The 18,577-nt window shown below is 51.8% G+C and overlaps 8 protein-coding genes across 8 annotated transcripts; 3 read left to right on the forward strand and 5 right to left on the reverse strand.

The window, feature by feature from the left end:
- Positions 1-714: 714 nt before the first annotated feature.
- Positions 715-1,586, forward strand: erg2 (C-8 sterol isomerase ERG2; the record flags this gene model as incomplete). Its single annotated transcript, XM_058470293.1, has 2 exons — positions 715-1,051; positions 1,222-1,586. The coding sequence occupies 2 exons, from the start codon at positions 715-717 to the stop codon at positions 1,584-1,586; spliced, it is 702 nt and encodes a 233-aa protein (XP_058333434.1).
- Positions 1,587-1,883: 297 nt separating this feature from the next.
- Positions 1,884-3,528, reverse strand: N7468_000997 (GNAT family N-acetyltransferase; the record flags this gene model as incomplete). The annotated part of the gene is made up of 2 exons (XM_058470294.1): positions 1,884-2,001; positions 2,063-3,528. The coding sequence occupies 2 exons, from the start codon at positions 3,526-3,528 to the stop codon at positions 1,884-1,886; spliced, it is 1,584 nt and encodes a 527-aa protein (XP_058333435.1).
- Positions 3,529-4,169: 641 nt separating this feature from the next.
- On the reverse strand, positions 4,170-5,681 carry N7468_000998 (putative proline utilization protein PrnX-like; the record flags this gene model as incomplete). The annotated part of the gene is made up of 1 exon (XM_058470295.1): positions 4,170-5,681. One exon carries the CDS (start codon positions 5,679-5,681, stop codon positions 4,170-4,172), a length of 1,512 nt encoding a protein of 503 aa, XP_058333436.1.
- Positions 5,682-9,258: 3,577 nt separating this feature from the next.
- N7468_000999 (2-hydroxychromene-2-carboxylate isomerase) lies at positions 9,259-9,976 on the reverse strand (the record flags this gene model as incomplete). The annotated part of the gene is made up of 4 exons (XM_058470296.1): positions 9,259-9,324; positions 9,392-9,684; positions 9,741-9,840; positions 9,902-9,976. The coding sequence occupies 4 exons, from the start codon at positions 9,974-9,976 to the stop codon at positions 9,259-9,261; spliced, it is 534 nt and encodes a 177-aa protein (XP_058333437.1).
- A 596-nt stretch (positions 9,977-10,572) lies between these two features.
- Positions 10,573-11,908, reverse strand: N7468_001000 (uncharacterized protein; the record flags this gene model as incomplete). The annotated part of the gene is made up of 2 exons (XM_058470297.1): positions 10,573-11,488; positions 11,568-11,908. The coding sequence occupies 2 exons, from the start codon at positions 11,906-11,908 to the stop codon at positions 10,573-10,575; spliced, it is 1,257 nt and encodes a 418-aa protein (XP_058333438.1).
- Positions 11,909-13,482: 1,574 nt separating this feature from the next.
- On the reverse strand, positions 13,483-14,232 carry N7468_001001 (uncharacterized protein; the record flags this gene model as incomplete). The annotated part of the gene is made up of 1 exon (XM_058470298.1): positions 13,483-14,232. The coding sequence occupies one exon, from the start codon at positions 14,230-14,232 to the stop codon at positions 13,483-13,485; it is 750 nt and encodes a 249-aa protein (XP_058333439.1).
- A 1,254-nt stretch (positions 14,233-15,486) lies between these two features.
- N7468_001002 (class I SAM-dependent methyltransferase) lies at positions 15,487-16,520 on the forward strand (the record flags this gene model as incomplete). The annotated part of the gene is made up of 2 exons (XM_058470299.1): positions 15,487-15,843; positions 15,942-16,520. The coding sequence occupies 2 exons, from the start codon at positions 15,487-15,489 to the stop codon at positions 16,518-16,520; spliced, it is 936 nt and encodes a 311-aa protein (XP_058333440.1).
- Positions 16,521-17,738: 1,218 nt separating this feature from the next.
- N7468_001003 (uncharacterized protein) lies at positions 17,739-18,214 on the forward strand (the record flags this gene model as incomplete). The annotated part of the gene is made up of 2 exons (XM_058470300.1): positions 17,739-17,891; positions 17,936-18,214. 2 exons carry the CDS (start codon positions 17,739-17,741, stop codon positions 18,212-18,214), a joined length of 432 nt encoding a protein of 143 aa, XP_058333441.1.
- Between the last annotated feature and the right edge of the window lie 363 nt (positions 18,215-18,577).

Raw genomic sequence — 18,577 nt, forward strand, 5'->3', positions numbered from 1 at the left:
TCGACAACCCCGGAGGCTTCCCCAAATCCGGGGGCTTTCATAATTCAGGACACCAACTTGCCCTCGGGGGCGACAATGGACGTCTCCCTCATGGCCTACCTCTCCTGCCAGACTGGGATTCATTGTCCGAACTTGCTGAGTCCGACAAGGCCTAGAGTCTGCGATATGCCTTAGATGTTTTTTTTTTTCCTGTTCCCAGTTGGAGCGTATTTTGAAAGTTCGTACTAGGGACCTGGGTTCATTAATAATTTTGGCATTTGAACATTCTAGAATTTTGACATTTTGATTTGACATGCTCAATCCTGTCCTACTCTTCCGTAAACCATATTCTTAAAGATTTAACCGTCAGGTGCAGCCTATCTGATGCAAACCAGAAGGCGACTCGGGCTGCGGCGATCCGAGATGGCGTGGTGGACCGTGCGGACAATTCGCGTTGTTGAGAACGGGTCGATGAACGCATCAGCAATACCCAGATACATCATCTGTACAAGCCATTGAAGTCACCATGATTGGGCAAAATCGAGTGTCTGCGGGATGAAGTCCACAGGCTCCCCTGCTCGCGCATGACCAGAAATAGCGAAAGATTGCTAGCTGCTGAAGGAAAAAAAATATGCCCCACAAGTGGAACTCTGGGGTTCGCCAAGGGGTAGGGAACCACTTTTTTTACCAGACAAAATAATTTCCCTTCCTCCTTCGCAGCTCCTCCAACCCACAATGCCTTCCAAATCCTCCAGCAAGAAGGCGCCTAGCAGCGGCCGCTGCTTCTCCTTCCGCAACCTGAGCCTCCTGGCCATTTTTCTGGCGGCTTTCACGGCCATCTACCGCTTCCTCGACGCGCGCCTGGAGCAATTCTACATCTTCGACCATGAGCACCTGCACGAGCTCTCCCAGCGCGCCGTCAAGGCCCACGGCGAGGACACCCGCTCCATCGTCAACTACATTGTCTCCGAGCTCGAGGAAAAGGTCGGCTCGCAGTACCTGAGCAGCAAGGAGGAGTGGGTGTTCAACAATGCCGGCGGCGCGATGGGCGCGATGTACATTATTCACGCCAGTACGTTGCAAAACTCCAAACCCGTCCCCGCCCCCTAATTCCTAGCACACGTCACAAAAAAAAAAGAAGGATAAAAAAAAAAGGCAGCTCGGGACATCCTCGATACCACACCCCAGCCATTGACCCTCTCCCCCGTAACCCTAACGCGAGAACTAACAACCCCCCGCTAGGCATCACCGAGTACCTCATCATCTTCGGCACTGCCATCGGCACAGAAGGCCACACGGGCCGTCATACCGCAGACGACTACTTCAACATCCTGTCTGGCACGCAGCTCGCCTACGTGCCGGGCGAGTATGAGCCAGAGGTGTACCCCGCCGGCTCGGTGCACCACCTGCGCCGCGGCGAGGTCAAGCAGTACAAGATGGAGTCGTCGTGCTTTGCGCTGGAGTACGCGCGTGGCTGGATCCCGCCCATGCTGTTCTTCGGGTACGCGGATACCTTCTCCAGTACCCTTGATTTCCCGACGCTGTGGGCTACCACCCGGTTGACGGCTCGGGAGATGATTGGGAACCTGCTGCAATTTAAGCTGTGAGGGTCTCGAATGGGCGAGGAGGGTGGCGATACATGAAGGATCTTGGTCAGCGAGTTCCAAGGTTACGATGGGTCTATTACCAAGAATGCGGATGTCATTCATACCATTTATTAGGCCGCTGGGTAGGTTGTCAAAAATTTGGGTATTGGGGTGGGACTGCATTTAGACAGCTTGATGTTTTCCATACGAATGCTGAGCATCTAGAGTTACGCCAGAATATCTGCAATAATATTTCGGGTTCGATATGAGCTGGGTAGTGGATTCATTATTTATCGTAATCGCGAGACCAGTCTCGACTTATAGAACCGGCGCTTCCCAGAACTCCCGCTTGATCTTCATCACAGCAGATCGTTTGTGCGGGAAGTTCACCTCGCCTTCTTTATAAAATCCGACGTCCTGCAGATATTTGATAAGCCTGCAAGAGAGTCAGTAGGAGTCGGCAGGAGAAAAAGGGGAGAAAGAAACGGGTAACTCACTTCACATTATCGACCCGCGGCTCCAAGTAAACCGCCTCCGTCCGCAGATCAGTCAGGAAACAATGATGCACCAGAGCAGTCAACCAAACCGCCACACGATGCGGACCCCGGAACTGCTGCTCGCCCACCAGCACATGGATCCCACGGTCGTAGTTATCCACGCCATCCAGCAGCCGACCCAGCGGGTCCTCTTTCACCCAGTAGATCTCAAAGTACCCGAAAGGCGTCCCATCCCAGCATCCGATCACCGGGAAACTGTGCCGACTACTCAGGTTATCAATGAGGAACTTCTCTTGCACCTCCTTCGGGCCGCCGACCCCCCACATCGCCTCGACGCGGGGGTCGTTCATCCATTTGTGCAGCGTGTCGAGGTCAGACGGCATGTCCTCGGCGAGATGCTGATCAATACTGGTAACCGGCGAGGTCAATGACTTATTCGGCGTAGAGGGTCGGCTCCCAGTCGTCGTCGACCTGGTGATAGGGAGGAAGGGGATACGGAAGGACAGATACTGCTCCACGCTGGGGATATAGCGCACGTAGAAGACTTCGCCCTGATGGGGCGGTTTCGGGCGAAGAGGGTGGCGCACCCCATTCGTGAAGGTATACTGCGTCGGCGCAGGAGGATAGTAAGTCGGCAGATGACTCGCCGACGTGAACGGGCCACCGGAGGTGAATGAGCCAAAGTGGGTGGTGTGGAAATTGGCCTCCGTGGGCGGCAGCATCGCCGTCGGCAGACCCTCACGAGCGGGCGAGGCGGTTCGGGACTGGAAGGGAGTCAAAGACGGTGAGCCGGGAGCACCGCGAGGCGTCAGAGTAAAGAGGAACAGGCGCGGATCAAGCTGCCAGAAGCTGCGTCTGCTAACGAACATGTTGGACCAGTTGCTGGAGTCTCGAGTCTCGACAGGCTGCACGCCAACCGACGAGTCTTCGCTGGCGATCAGACCCATGCGCTCTAGCTTTTGGAGAAGGTTGCGTCCTTTGAAAATGCCTTCTCGCCGGATATTAACTCGCCACTCGCCCGTGGGCTTTCCGTCGTGCGGAGTCGAGCTTGATGCTGCGGTTTCCAGGCGCAGATCTGGTTCGGTCTCGTGGAAGTACCACCACAGAGTTGCCCAGAGCATCATTGCGACATGGCGCGTAGGGGACGTTGCTGACTTGAACTCGCTTGAAGGGGGATTGACTATATACGAGATGTAGAGACAGTCGCGGCATAAGGTAGGATTGGTGAACCGGGTGATGTTTGAATCATCGTCGCTGGACGAGGGCCGAGGCTGATCCGATCCAGTCCTTCCTCGTACCCCATCTGGATTGGCAGGGCTCTTCTCGCTGTGAATGATGATTGTCCATCCTGGGGGAAAGGTGGAATTGTGATTGTTCATATCATTGGACTTGAAGGTCACGCCGCCAAACACTGGCGTCACAGAGAATGTCAGGCCATTTGGCAGGAAGCAGGTGTTGTGTCGCATGGCGATGAAGCTCAGCGTAAGATATGCTGCGCGAAAGGGCGAAAAAAAAAAAATCAAATAAAAAAAAAGAGCTTGAAGCTTCGCAGGGAGTTCCCCCTCTTGCGCTCTTTTTTTTTACGTGTGCCCCTCACTTCCGTGGAGAACCATGCACCGCAACAGCAATGGGCCCCCTGGGTTGAATGTTCCAGTACGAAGCCCGAGAAGGAAAGCTAGACGAGGAGGAAAGTCCTGATCGTCGTGGCTGCTAGGAAAGGCGGAGTGGAAGACGATCAGAGCTGTAGGATATCTTTTATCGGGGTGAGGTGGTGGTGACGCACAATCCCGCACACCCAAAATCATGCCACGAGCCTGACACAAACGGTGCGATCTTCCCTGGACTCTCAATCGAGAAACTGGAGATGAGGTTGGAGTACCGTGTCTTGCACGATCCTGATTGGACTAGGATGCAAGTAGGCGCTTTTTTGGATTTCTTTTCTTGACCCATAAATTCCTGCTTTAGGGAAAGTTTGGAGATGCTTTTACGTGAAAAACGTTCGATACCGAATCCATTACATTAAAGGCAATAATAATGGTATGGGGTCAACCCCGCCACACCCAGGGTATATGACAGAAATAGCAATGAACTAAAATGCAAATGCAGATCAAAAGTCCTCCACAGTGACTCCCAAGTTCCGCTGCCGCGCTAGACGCACGAGGTCGCCGCCTGTCACCAAGTCCATCAACCCGAGCCCAACGCTCTTGTAGATGACATTCCCCCGCTGGATCCACTCGCGCAGGCTCTTCTCCTCGCCAGTATCATCTGAGTTGTTCATTGTCGCATGGCGAACCATCAAGAGTTCCCCCAGCTCAACAACTTGTTTGGGCTTGATCCCCGCCTGGATAATCTCTCCAGCTTCCTTGATAGCTGCATCAAGACTGTCCACCACAATGACACCACTGCGTGGCGTATGCTTGTGGAAGTGCCTGTGGGGTGGCTGCACGTTGACCTCATCCCGGAGAATATCGGGATGGATCTCCGCCATATGTGGTTTGTATGAGCCGATCGCGGTGATCAGACGGCCCTTCTGGCGACCCTCGCGAGACGTGAGGAATTCCGCCGGGAAGAGTGGTTCTACTGATGGGGTGCAGCAGAAGATTGCGTCGGCCTTGCGGACGTGCTCCTTCAGAACGCGGCCGTATTCGCCGAAGTCGGTACTCACGGCGGAGAACTTTACGTCTCGGCGCCATTTGGTGTTCTCAGGCCCGTAGATATCTTGTAACAGCTTGGCTGCGCGCTCAAAGCTGCGGTTCACGATGTAGACGCGACGGATGTCCTCCCCGCGCAGGGTCAGAGCGAGGCGAATATGCCAGTAGGCTTGGGTCCCAGCTCCAAAAACGAGGATAGTGCGCACCTTCCTACGTCGGTTGAAGATCATCAGAGATGCCAATGCGGTCCGGAAAGCTGTGAGCTCGTGGGCGTTGATGAGTGCGAATGGTAGACTATCTCCATCAAGCAGGGTAACGCTGCCCCGCGGTGAAGTATCGCGGGTCCCGGCGCCCGGCCAAGCTCCTCGAGTATTCGAGAGACTGGGGTCAACAGCTGCGACCACCGGTTTCTGGTTTACACAGCCATTGAGAAGCGTTGAGCTGGCGCTCGGGCTCACGGTCGCGCTCGAGGCAGGATTGGTGGAGCTGTCGTCTTCCTGGGACGATCCGACAGAGAGTTCGCTCATCTCCGAAGAAAGCGATGCGACGGAATTGCGTGCAGAGCTTCTCATCTTCGGCGAAGTAGAATCGCTGTCGACGGATTCAATTCCAGGCCGTTCCACTGCGCACCCCGCCTTGCCTCCGTCTTGTAACGAAATCATCTTAATGCCAAGCGTTTGGCCGGTGCTAGCCGGCATGAAAAGGGTGGTACAACCATTCTGGCGTGTAATCGCTGTTCGCTGAGGCTGATAGGTAGCTGAGCAACCTTCCTCCTGGGATCCGGTCGAATATTCTCGTAGCGCTTCGGAGAGACCCCGCTGCAGTTCCACGATCTCGTCGCGGGTGAGGGAATGTAGAAGGGTCCCGGAGATTCGCACGCGAGAGAACAGTGAGAGGCATTGCTGGAAAAGAGGTCTCAATGGGGATATGGGCGAAAGTAGAGCAGAGACGGGAATGGAAAGAGTCATGTACGGAGTCGCATGAACTCGGCCAAAAGTGTTAAACTCCGATAGCAAAATCGCCACCGTGCCAAGTCGCCAACTGAAACGACTGCATTCACCACACACTCCACATGCACAAAGGTCTGGTCACACCAAGAGGGGATTCCAGGCGGTTCTCGGAGATACTCCAGTTAAAACCCCGCGGCTGGACCAAATCTAATTTCGAGTAGAGGACCGCGTGTGCTAGGGCGATAAGAAGTGGGGGGTGGGGGTCAGATCAACGAGGGGCGCGCGAGGCAACAGCAATCAATGCCCAATGCCACGCCTCGTGAGATGGGCAGGGCGCAATTAAGTTTTTCTCGTCGGGGTCTGTGCTGAAGAGGAAGAGAAAATATCAACCTCGAGATGTATTCTTCTCTTGCCTGCATCCGTTTGAGCTAAATGCGGCAGATTGTGTACAGCGCCGATCGCGGATCACGCCAACCCCTTTCGGGAGCCCCATCGAGCGTCATCCTCGACACTTGGGATCAGGATCCAGGCACTTCCCACCTAGAAGGCAGTTGAGATTCTTCGTCATTTCGAACCATACGCTAGATTACTCTCCAGAAACAGCACGAGCATTCCTCAAGACGACCAATTTTTTCACCTGCGTACCCTGCTTGAAATTTGAACCCAAGGGGGCAATGGAAGATTCATCTTCAGAGTAAAGCCCCGCTTTAGCAGACCCAGGAAGTTATACTATTGAATGAACACAGTCTTAGTCTGAAGCGATTGTTCTCTCTGAAAATCTGAAAATGATTCGCATGGGCTTTGCGGCTGATAACCACCAGAGTCGAGAAATCCGCACCTGGACGCAAAACGGTCCAATATTGCATTCCTGTGACTTTCTTCCAGGTCCTGGTGACTTGCAGATGGACCGATTGGTTAGTCGTATGACATACGCGGTCTAGAAATGCCGGGAACGAGTACTTGTTCGATGAGCAGCTTATTATGACATTCTGGCACATACCGCGACATCAATCTTCACGAAACCCAGGCATCAGCCCAGCTGTGTTAGTCAAAAAGCATCCACTGTAATCATACAAACTAGGGTCTATCGTAGAAGCCTTTGCACCTTCTTCTAATTGGAGTCCGGAAAAGTCCATGACCGGTCACTCTTTTTTTGTGCTTTGTAAGACTCGGAACGGACTCCAGCGCTTTCCTGCCCCAGTTTGCTAAATCTGGAGAGATTACAGGTCCCAGATTGTCAATATTTGTAAGAAATCAGTGAATCTTCTACTCCATCATTCCAAGATGTACTCAACAGGCTTTTCCAGAAAAACCCGAAGCGATTCAGGCGAGAACAAAGTTGCGAAACCAACAGTCACTTTGACAGGCGAAGTTTATTCTCACACCCAATTTCATGTGACAAGGTAACAAGTGCCGAAGTCACGTTTAGTCCCTGCGCCCTGTCATATCCCCAAGTGCGGACAATGATCATAGTCTCTTCTGGCAGAGGTGGGATCTACGAACAAAAGTGAAGGGGCGTGTCCTATCAAAGTTGGCCATGTGTTTTGGGCCGCGCGGGGGGGGCTACCCACTAGCATGGAGTTGATGATGGTTCGACCATGACCCATTTGCTCTTGCGATCGGGAACTACTCGGTTGCTTGAGAAGGGTCCCGGTGAAGCTTGTGATAGATCTATTCAGTAACCAGACTGGTGCAAGGCTCATGTTCGGCGGGATGTTATCAAGACTTCGTGTATCACATCGTATTTGAACGCCATGAGTCTTTATCCGGGAAGAAACACAATTTTTTACATTGAACTAACGTGACCAGCAGATATTATCGTTGGAGTCCAACACTGCGCTGGGTTGGGTTTATTTGGTAGACGTCGTTGCCATTGTCGTCGCCCACGGCCAATCCAAACTCCTCAAGCGCATCGCATAATGAAGCCTACTATTACTACCCACCTACGCAGGTGCAGATAGCAAATTCGCGACCGCTTCGGATGTGGTTACTCAAAAAGGCGCCATCCCTTGCGACAGCGATATGTGTGGCGTTCTGACGCCCGATAACGGCGAACCTACGTCTCCGACAGGCCCTGCATATGCAGCAGGGAGGTTCCAGCCCGCTTCGCACTCTCCCAAGATGAACCTAATCCCTCCAAGGCTGGGAAGCAGAATTTTAGATGTGCACGGAGCAATTCGATACTGGCTTCGAAGCGCAAGCTGGATTTGAATGGGTTTTCCAGGCGGAAAACCGAGTTTGAATAACAGAGCACATTCTCCTCCATACCCCTCCAACAGATCCCCTGTCAGTTCTCCTCTAGTTCAGTCTATCTACTTAGCGCATTTAGCCTTTGCCCTAATCTGCGCTGCGTGGTCCCCCAGTCAAGCGAGGCAAATTCCAGTGTCCTTCCGTGTTCACATTTCATAAACAGCATAGCTCAATTTCTACGGAATATTGGCAAAAAACGATGCAAGCCCAAGGGGAATTTGTCACCCCTGCTGCGATATGTGCTGAGAGGGCAGATTAAGGTCGGAAACCACTTTGCATGGTCAATTCGCCGATTCCACCAGATGAGAAAGTTACGAAAGGTCTGATATTGATGTAAGAAAGTACGATGGAGCTCGACAGGCTTGTCCGAATTTCCATCACAGAGTTAGAGCGTGTACAGTAACTATCAAGGAGTCGATGAGAGCAAGTATATCCGAAACACCTTGAATGCCTTCCGTATGGAGACTGAAAAAAGGGCCGACCGGTCAGAATTTCCTTGGAGTAAGTAACTATACCAAAGCCCAACGTTTGGTTATCTGTATAGGCTCTCTTATTCAACTCGGTTTTCCAGGCGTGTCCTTGGTCCATGTGGCGTTCATAAAAAGAAGGGTGTGGAGCTATGAACTGGAACATATATCGCTCGGGAAGTGGTATTAGGTACTGGCTTTTTGGACTGCAGTCTGCACCGCTGGAGGTTGAAATCGCAATTGCACTAACTTCTCCAGATTCACTACAGCGATGTGAGATTGTAATTATCGAATCAGCACATCAGGTAGAGCAGCTTGGCTAGGGTGGAGACTCGTCAAGAGTCGCTTGATGGGGGTCCAAGTTGGTTAGCGAAGTGAGCAGAAGAGGCACACTAAGCTCTTCCTTATGACGCAATAATTTGCAATATTATTCAACAACAAGCGGCCGGATGGTGTAGTTGGTTATCACGTGTCGTTAACACCGACAAGGTCCTCGGATCGAGCCCGGGTCTGGTCACTTTGTTTTTTTCCCCTCCCCCTTTTCCCCCCTTTCCCCCTTTTTGTCTCCCAGTTCCTCTCGGTGCCTCACGGTGCCTCTCTCTCCTCCCTCTCCCTCTCCCCCCTCTCTTTCCCCACCTTCTCTCTCCCCGTCCCTCTCCCTCTCTCTCTTTGCTCCCCCCCCCACCTCCCTTCACTTTTTTCGTTTCTATTTTCCATCTATTACTATCTATTCAGTCATCTTATATTTTTTCTTTGCTCTACCCGTAGTCTGAGTGCCAAGCATTTGAATTAAACATTAAAGGCCCAAATGCTCAACCAGCCTATCCATATGGTCAACTCCCCAGAATCCTTTAGTTTGGCCCCTCGCATTGGTACATTCAAACCAAGGCAGTCCCGAACGCTCCGGCGTCGAAGGCACGCTGGGTATTCTCACTCAGGGCGGACTTTGACTTGAATAGCAGAAGAATCAGCAGATGCCCGGTACATGCCGAAATCTGATACACAGCTTACCGTCCCTAAGCCTTCTTGATTCACATCAGCCTCCTTATGTCCAACAATCTCTTCGAAAATAGCGCGAAACCTATTAGGTTTCACAATACTGGAATCACCTTGTGCCCAGAAGATGTTGAACAATCGGTCCGCAACCAGGAGGAGCTTCTCTGGAGATTCCTTGCTTAATCCAGCCAGTGCAGCCTGGACGTCCGCCGTCGCTGCAGGAAATCCATCGGGCAGCTTTTCAGTTACAGGGGCACCAACCCTAAGGGCCCAATACAGCCTCTCACGCTGGAGCCATAAGAACTTGTCTGCATGCACAGTTAGAACGGTTAGGGTAGGCACATAGTCGAGTGGTCGCACTCACTCTTGACGAGGACCGGAGGGGGATTCTGGCACTTTTGGAACAAGTCTTTCAGATGGACTGGGACATACTCAATCCTGCATGTTGAGAACACGGGGGAGTTCTGCACCAATTCTCCTGGGTCAGTAACGGACGTGCTATTATGGGCCCAATTGAAACCATACCTTGAGATGGTAGAATGCAAGGTAACTGAATGGGCTACCAATGTCGAAGTACAACGTGATCTGAGGAGAACTCATTTCCTCTTAGATGTTAGCGTCGCTATGTGATACTCTACCGATTCAAAGATGGATGGTAGCTTCCATATAAAATAATAAATCCTCTTATTATTGGATTATGCATCATTCCCCAACTCACCCATCCCACACCCAACCGTTCGAGAATCTACAACGGACTGCAATATACGCTTTTGAACATTTGTTGGTCTCATTTCGTTGGGTTGGCGCCCTGAGATTCTGCCGAACCCCAATGCTTTCTTCGACATTCTCATTGGCAGATACCGCAGACTCAAATCTACAATAGCTTCGTCCTGCCAATGTACGTAGAAGGGTATGACCGACCATATCTACGTACAGTTATTGGCGTAGGAAAACATTGAGCTGAATTTTGGCTCCAATAATGCTTGAAAATAACTATTGTGGGTGAATTTCCTTCTCCAAATCCAATTCAAGTAATGTATGAGTACTGGACTATCTTCTTGGGGCAATATCACTTTAAACCTCGAATGGAGATTGCTACAGTGGACACCGCACGCATGCTGAAGCCTGCGACCTGAAAGTTACATGAGCCCATCCCAGTGACCAACAGATAGTCTTATCCGGTAATTTTCGCTACATCAAATTTGCTCAGAGCTCTCAGCTTCTTCCCCGTCAAGAAGAAGATCCACGGAACGGGGAGGAGGGCAATACCGATAAACCCCAACAAACTTGAAGCCCATCCAAAACCAAGCTTGCTGTACACTGCAAATAATCAGCAAGGTCCGCAAAGGGAAATGAAAAAGAAGCTCCCACATACTTTGGAGAGTAAAGAGGGGAAAAGCAGCTGCAAGTCCGTATCTGGCCAGACTGTTCGCGCTCATCGCACTCGCGATAGTCAAGCCGTGATACGTATCGACCAAATACTGCGTTGTACTAACAAATACACACAGGTTCCCCCATGCGAATAGCATGATCGCCACGGTGGGACTTGCCCAGTGTACACTCGGTCGCGCGGTCCATCCAAACCAGAACAGCCCCGGAGGGATCCCCAGACTCCCGATCATGGCAGGGAAAAGGCGATATTCAGGTGGGACTGGCTGGCCAGGGTATTTGCCCGCTCGGGGCTGGTACAGCAAGATATCGGAGAGCAATACCGTTAACGCCCCAAGGAGGCATCCCACTACTATGGCGAGGAATACCAGACCCGAGTCTTCGATCCCAAACCCATAGGTGGATTGGTACACTAGCGGAACGGCCGCGAAGAAAGAGAACAGCGTCGCAAACTCGCATGCCACATAGAGGCAGATAAAAGAGACGATGGGCTCTAAGAGAAGCATCTTCAGCGGCCGCAAAAGAGCGACCGTTGCGAATAAGCGAATCTTCGAAGACAATGGAAGGGAGGCGGGGAGAGCAAGCCCGAGCTCTTTCGATCGTCGGCGTTTGATCACCGAATGGAAGGTCTCGCGCGCAATCGCCGTTGACAGGAGACTGAATATCGCAAAGAAGAGTAATGTCCATTGCGTCCATCGCCAGCCCTTGCGGTTCACCACGAAGCTGCCGATCACAGGTCTGTGAAAAAAAGATCTAATCGTCAATACGGTTGGACAAGACGAAGCGAGTTGCTCCCACATACCCCAGCCCAGGTCCCAAAAACGGCGTGAGGATAAAGATCGTAGACGGTATGGCGCGCTTCATCGGCTGGAATGTTTCATTGATCGTCCCCGCAGCGATGGCGAGAGACGGTCCATAGCAGAAACCGGCCAGAAACCGCAAGACCGATAGCGACGCAATCGAATGACTGAATCCAGCACCGAGCGTAAACAAGCTCCCCAATAAAAGCGTCCCTACATAGACAGGGTATCGGCCAAGGGTTTCAGACAGCGGCCCGCCGACCACGGGTCCCAAGCCAAGAGCAAAGACGTAGAGAGATAGAGGGAGGATCGCGACGGTGCTGCTAACCCCAAATTCCTCCATGAACTGCGTATGTGCTGGTGATACGATCGAGACGCCGACAGATCTACACGCCCTTAGCTTTCCACGCGATGTGCTCAAATGGGACTTTCACTTACGTTGTAAACGCTGCAGATGCAATCATCAGCACCTGCTGGACTTTGAACCGGAACGGCCAGTTGTACGGATTACTAGGATCTTCATCCCAATTCCAAGTGGCATCCTCAGCTTGTGCTGCCTTCTGCCTGGGTTGAGCCTCAAGCGGAGGTCCTGGGGCGTTTCGGGCTGCCCCATAGCTATCCTGTCTTCACACCAAGGGAGTAGCTTTAGTGCGACAGATCAGATGCGGCAGTGTTACGTCTTGCCATACAAAGGAGTGACCCAGGGTCTTTAACGTCGTTCTGGGGGAATATGACCGGCAATCATACCCGGATTTTCGCGACTAGTCATCACACCGAGGCGCTCGCGATTAATAAGAACGATTGAAAGGGCCTTCGACTGAGAGCGATAGTATACTAGTCCCACCAGGGGATTCTTGTCTTCCAATTTTAATTAGCGTGACCGAGGCTCCTCTTCCGAGGCCGACTAATCGAAGTATATCTAGGGCCCTGGGGCCCCGGGGTGATTTTGTTGATTATTCAACCGAGAATTGTAACTAGCCCGCAGGTGCCAGTCGCCATTGGTTGGACCATCGCCGTAGAGTTCAGACAGCGGAAAGTGCGCGCAACTTGATTATTCAACGAGCGAGATGGAAGATTCCTAGCTGGTGGCCTAGTTCTATCGCAGGAATGTTGGGGGACAGGATTGGACCGTTGAGTTCACACTTGCCAGGTTGGCTGTCGCACTGACAGGCATGTTCCTCCTGGGCATCCACCACCCCGAAATAATTATGTACGCTTAAAATTCAACACGCAGTTCATAATAGCCCCTTCAGTGCCTAATTCATGTATTCTCCTCACCGGGTCCAATTTGAACAGGTGATGTCGTGGATGGTTAGTCCATTGGGTTATGACCCGGATTATTACCTTCAAAATCAGATCATACTTTCGAGCGGCGCTGGATTTTGCAGGGCCAGTCGTACGGGACGCAAAGGAAGTGGTTCTTCCACGTCCATTCCTTTTTCGCATCGACGAACTCAATGGCATAGTCGCGAAATAATGTGGCTGCGAGCTTGGAAATTTCGAACTGAGCAAAATTGCGCCCTGGACAGGCGTTATAGCCGGCTCCCCACTGAAGTGATGTTAGTTGTGACAAATCAGATGATGAGACTTGACGGCCTACACATACATGGATCAAGAAGGAGCTGATATAGGTGGTATCTTGCTGGAGCCAGCGGTCTGGATTGAAGCTATCGCAATCAGGCCCGAAGATTTCAGTGCTACGGTGGATGACCCAAGGGTTGACACTAAGAACAGTCTGGATGAAGAAGTGAGCATGGGGAACAGAACGGGCAGCTAGAATGGAAGGATTGCCTTACGCCTTCGGAGAAATATCGCCCGCCGATTGTGATACCACCAGCTGGCGCGACACGGGGGAGACCGAGGCCAACTCCAGTGTGGAAACGATAAGTTTCTTTGATCTATGCAGGTGGTCAGAAATTAGCAGAACGTCAACGTTTGAAACAGGACCAAACTTACACAAGCTTGAAGGAATGGTAGTTTCTGAGTCTCGGAGTATTGGACGACGTCTGAGAGTTCCCCACTAGCCTGTGCAGCATCAAGCTCCTCCTGTAGGCGAGCCATGTAATGTGGATGGCGAATCATATAATAGAAAAGGGCCTGGATCGTAGCAGCCACAGTATCTCCGCCAGCGCCGAGGGTTCCGACGGCAGTAGAGAAAACCTCAACTTCCTCCATCCGGTCAGGATACTTGGCACGAGTATCGAGCCATTTCTGCATCATATCAACTCGTTTCGCGGGGTTCTTCTTGCGGGCCTCGATAGCAGCGGTACATGTATCGAAAAGATGAGAAGATGGTTGGATTCCTAGACGGCTAAGCAGAGGATTGCCTAGCGTCAAGTTATGAAGCCAGCAGTAGTAGCCCATAAATGCTGCATAGGGAGCCAACAGTCTCTGATTGTTGATCGCGTCCCTTACATCTTTACCCTGTTCCAGAAATCCAAAGGACTTTGAGAAGATCACCTCTCCCACAGCATCGAATGCGAAGAAAGTAAACCACCGGTCAAGCTCGATTGGTTGTCTCGATTTGCAGTAGTCGTCGAGGCGCGTAGTTAGGAGTCGAAGGACGGCGTCGAAATACGGTTCATGTTGGATGATATTCGAGAGCGCGTAGCCTGAGGCAATATTTCGTTGCTTTCGGATGTGCTCTTGCGGGTCGAGCTCGGACATTTGGTTCACATATCGATAGTCCGGGAAACTCATAATCGCGTACCACGGACCCTATGCATATATATCTTAGCTTTGCGCTCTTTGGCGCCGGCGGAGAAGGGGGGGAGCGCGGCGGGCAGGCTATCTTACCTTCTTGATTTGAGCATGGAGAAGCTGCTTGACAGCATCTGGATGGGAGACACTGACTTCATTCGGCCCGATCCGAACGAAATACCCTGACCTAATTAGCATCAGAGAACGCTAGTTGGCTTCCAATCCTGTGGGGCAAAGAAGCGTAGATGCGCCTACCGTGCTTTTTGTGCAGCTCGATGACTTTCGCTTCGGTGTGACCTTGGAGAATATACCAGACTTGCCATAAGTTCGAGAAGGATGCCAGGAACGGGCCCGGAATGTCCCTGATAGAACTCCAGTACCTCCGAAAGACCACCCGGGCAAGGGCCGCAGCCAGGAAAGTGAGTGCCCATGAAGGCCAGCCATTCGGCAACGGCAACATGCTATGTACTTCGATATGTGACATCAGGGAGGACTTTCCCGCTGAGAGGCTCTGGTGTGTCAACGCTCCTCACTCTCCATGACAGCATGGCCAGGAGACAATGGGGATTGTCTGAGCATCACGTGTGTGGAGGACCCGCGTGGTTGGAGGTATTATTATCCTCCCGGCCGTGATTAGTTAGTTGCAATGTCTGAGACCCTGAGTAACCTGTCGTAACGGAGCTAAGAAGGAAAGGATGGATCACGACCCGCTCCGGGCTCGAGCTTCGTGTACCTTTGCCGATCAGAGTGTCTAAGCTCCTCGCTTAGCCCGGATCGTGTAGATTGGGTTAGCAAGGGCTGGCCATTGGTTTTCATTGTCCTGAACTACTGAGTTGCCGTACTTATGGACTCTTCCATCCGCAACGTTTTTGCGTTGATCCCACTCTGCAATATCGTATAGCAAGGCCCTAAGCCGCACTAGGGTAAGATAGTCGTTACGGCCGACCTTGGCGTCATGCATAACCACAGCCCTGGGCCGAGCTGTCATAATTGGCGGAGGAGGCCAGAGGGGCACCACCCGCGGGACTGCAAGGCTTTCCCCCGGTAATGGGACGGTATTGCGCGCGGGACGCCTCCGATTTTGACAGAAAAAAGGGCTGAGGCCCTTGGAGTAGGTGGGACGCAATCCTTCTTAGAGCCAAAGATTCCGGCTGGTCCCTTACGGCCCGTGCAACCTAATTTTCCAGAATCGCACCATCTGTGGTTTCTCCGTGTACAAACATGTCGGACTTCACTATCGCGCCAGACCCAGATCTGTATCTGCCCGCGAGTGCGCGGGGCCAGGAACCCGAGGACTGGAAGTCGGAGACCACTTCCATCGCCTCGTCTTTGTATAAAGGCTTCATAGAGAATGGCCGCCGATATCAGACCCTGCGAAGCTCGGGGTATTTCAGCCCCTCCGACGAGCGCCAGTTTGAGACCTATGAGGTCGGACATATCCTGTGTCTGCTGATGAATATTGATCAGCCCAACCCTCTCTTTAACTCACCAGTCACGGCACCAAAGCATGTGCTCGACATCGGCACCGGCCAGGGGTCGTGGGCCGTCGATGTCGCTGATATGTTCCCGGACGCAGTGGTCCGCGGAGTTGATCTTTATCCGCCCCGGTGAACTGGATCCCACCCAACTGTGTCCTGGAAGTCGACGATGTTCTCAAACCGTGGACCTGGACTCAGAAATTCGATTTGATTCATCTCCGGCATGGCATTGGGGCCTTTTCGCCCGAAGAGTGGGATAATTTGCTGAAGCAGTGCTACGATAACCTTGAGCCCGGCGGCTGGTTCGAACAGATCGAAATGAATTTAGTGGTGGATTGTGACGATGATAGTATCCCTCCTGATAGCATTCTCCGCACATGGGGACCCCGATTCTCCGCCGCGGGGGAGAAGAGCGGCAGACCTCTCGACATTACGAAGACGATGCGCGCGACAATCGAAAAGGCCGGATTCGTCGACGTCCACGAGAAATACGACAAGTGGCCCATCGGCGCGTGGCCCCGTGATAAGTCTTTGAAAGAAGCCGGTCTTGTCAATGTCCAGCATTGGCTAGCTGGGATGGAGGGCTATTCGATGTACCTGCTCACGAAGTTTGGCGACCCGGTCCCCTGGACCAAGGAGGAAGTTCTGGTCTATATCGCTGAGATGCGAAAGGCCCTGAAGAATCCTCATTATCATCCCTATCAGCGTGGAAAGAGAGTCTGGGCCCGGAAGCCTTTTCCTGATGAAGTTGCCATCAAGTCCGAACCCCATGACTAGGCTCCAATAATTCCCAGAGCCTATTTCACCTCGAATGTGGATGAACGAATATGACGATGCCTCCAGTAAATAAGATCAGATCTTTGCATACCGGCCCCTGACGGCACGGGACAATAGCCAGAAGCAAAGAGGCCAGCACAAGCTCTTTTCCCCGCTCGGTCAGAACCTAAGTGGACACTTTTCTGAGCTTTGTCAATGGTCTGAGCGACGTGCTTCAGTTTTTGTTTGGTCACTTTTGGCGTTAGATATCAGCTTTGCTTCATGTGGCCGTGGGAGACTTACAGCAACCGAGGTTCTGCCTGACTTGAGAATGTATACATGACTGCCAGACCGGATGGCATCGACTTGTGCAGGAGAACATTCTGATCTAACTTCGAAGGTTGTAACTAATGATTAGTCAATGGCTAGGTGGTTCAACTTGGCGGGTTGAAGTTGTACCTGAGACCTCCATATGCTCCCAACTTCCCGGGGTTCCCAGCAATATAAGGTGATCATGTAACACTCTCCGCATGTCTGCAATTCTCGAGCTCATCTTGGCGAGGCATACCAACCATCGTTTCCCAAAGTGCCTCATCCTCTAGAGTTTTTACAGCGTGCCCAAGTGCAGGATGTGAGTTACAAAACACAGCTGAAGGATGAGCGTCACTTGTGTGTAGTATACCAGTTCTGCAGCATATTACTCACTGATTGCAGATAAAAAAGAGAGAGGGTTTCCGTGTGGCTTTTATTACCATTATTCTTTTAGCTTCCTATGAGCCATAGCCAATTCCTTTCTTGCTGATACCATGCTTACTGGAGATGTCAAGAAGGACTATGATCAGGAAAGTAATGCGTGTGTCTAGATACCCTGCAGAAAACAAGGCTCATATGCATAATATGATTCATAGTCTCGGATCCAATAGCTTGTTCTTTATGTGCGAAGGAGAGCCAGGGGACCAAGGGCATCTACGCCTCGGACATCGAGGATCACCCACTCTGAACTCCGCCATTTAGTCTCGATTCTCATATTTCTGGTATGGCCTAGTGACGCATGGAGAGTTCCGCTTAGAAAGTGTTCAGATGGGTACTTTTCGTGTTTATTTTTCTCTCTCTTCTTAAAAACTTGGTCAACGTGACCGCCCTATCAACTTGGTACTGGATATCTCGCGCCTTGTACTCGTCACTTGCCTTAAATCATCAGCGACACATAGCTCACCACTGCCCGACATCGTTCTCTCGATGGCACGTTCTAAAAAGAGCATTTCAAAACGGTCTTCTGAAAAGGGCAAAAAGCGCGAATCTGGCCCTCTCAAGCTCGGAGACATTACACTCACTCGACACCAGCTGGAACACCTGATCGCGGGTGTTGCCTCAGCTGAGCCTCCAGTCAATGTGGATAATACCCAAGGCCTCAGGGCCTCCCCAATCTATCCTAGATCAAGTGGAATCTTACAGATGTCAAGGTCAACTACTCCAAAATGGCCGCTCTCACGGGGAAATCGAAAAATGCTTGTTACATGTCTTGGCATCGTCTACTTGTGCAGATACGACGCGTCCTTCCGGTGGATGGCTCGGAGGGGGACGACAGCAATGATGAGAGCAAGAATGAAGGCGAAGAGCTTTCCTCCCCTCTCAGCTGCAAATCTGGCAAAGATGGCCACCATGACCATCCAGCCCTGGAGGGTGGAAGTCTATCCGATCCTATGATTGTTTAGATTGGTCTTGTTCAATCGTGATGTGCTTCATGTCCAGTGAAACGGCCCGGTGATATGGAGTTTTCTTAAGCTTGAGTGGTGACGGAACATATCAAAGGGACCCCAATTGGTAGATCTCATTAGGTTTGACGTTCCCCGGCTCCCATGCTTTTGACATGAAATTCAGTATCTCGACAGACTTCCCATGCGCACATGTATCAGTAGGCGGAAAATAATGGAGACTGTCAGATTTCCAAGATAGCATGTAGCAGACCAACTCCCGTAGGACTGAACGTGTCGGAAGGCTCAACCGAGCGAAGTCGGATACCCCACCCGCATACCCCATGCTCGTTATCTCGACCCAGTGGCATTTCACACTTCCAT

This window comes from Penicillium chermesinum (genome assembly GCF_028974085.1).
Source record: "Penicillium chermesinum strain IBT 19713 chromosome Unknown utg000002l:1.0-5270490.0:1.0-5274688.0, whole genome shotgun sequence".
Lineage (NCBI taxonomy): Eukaryota > Fungi > Ascomycota > Eurotiomycetes > Eurotiales > Aspergillaceae > Penicillium > Penicillium chermesinum.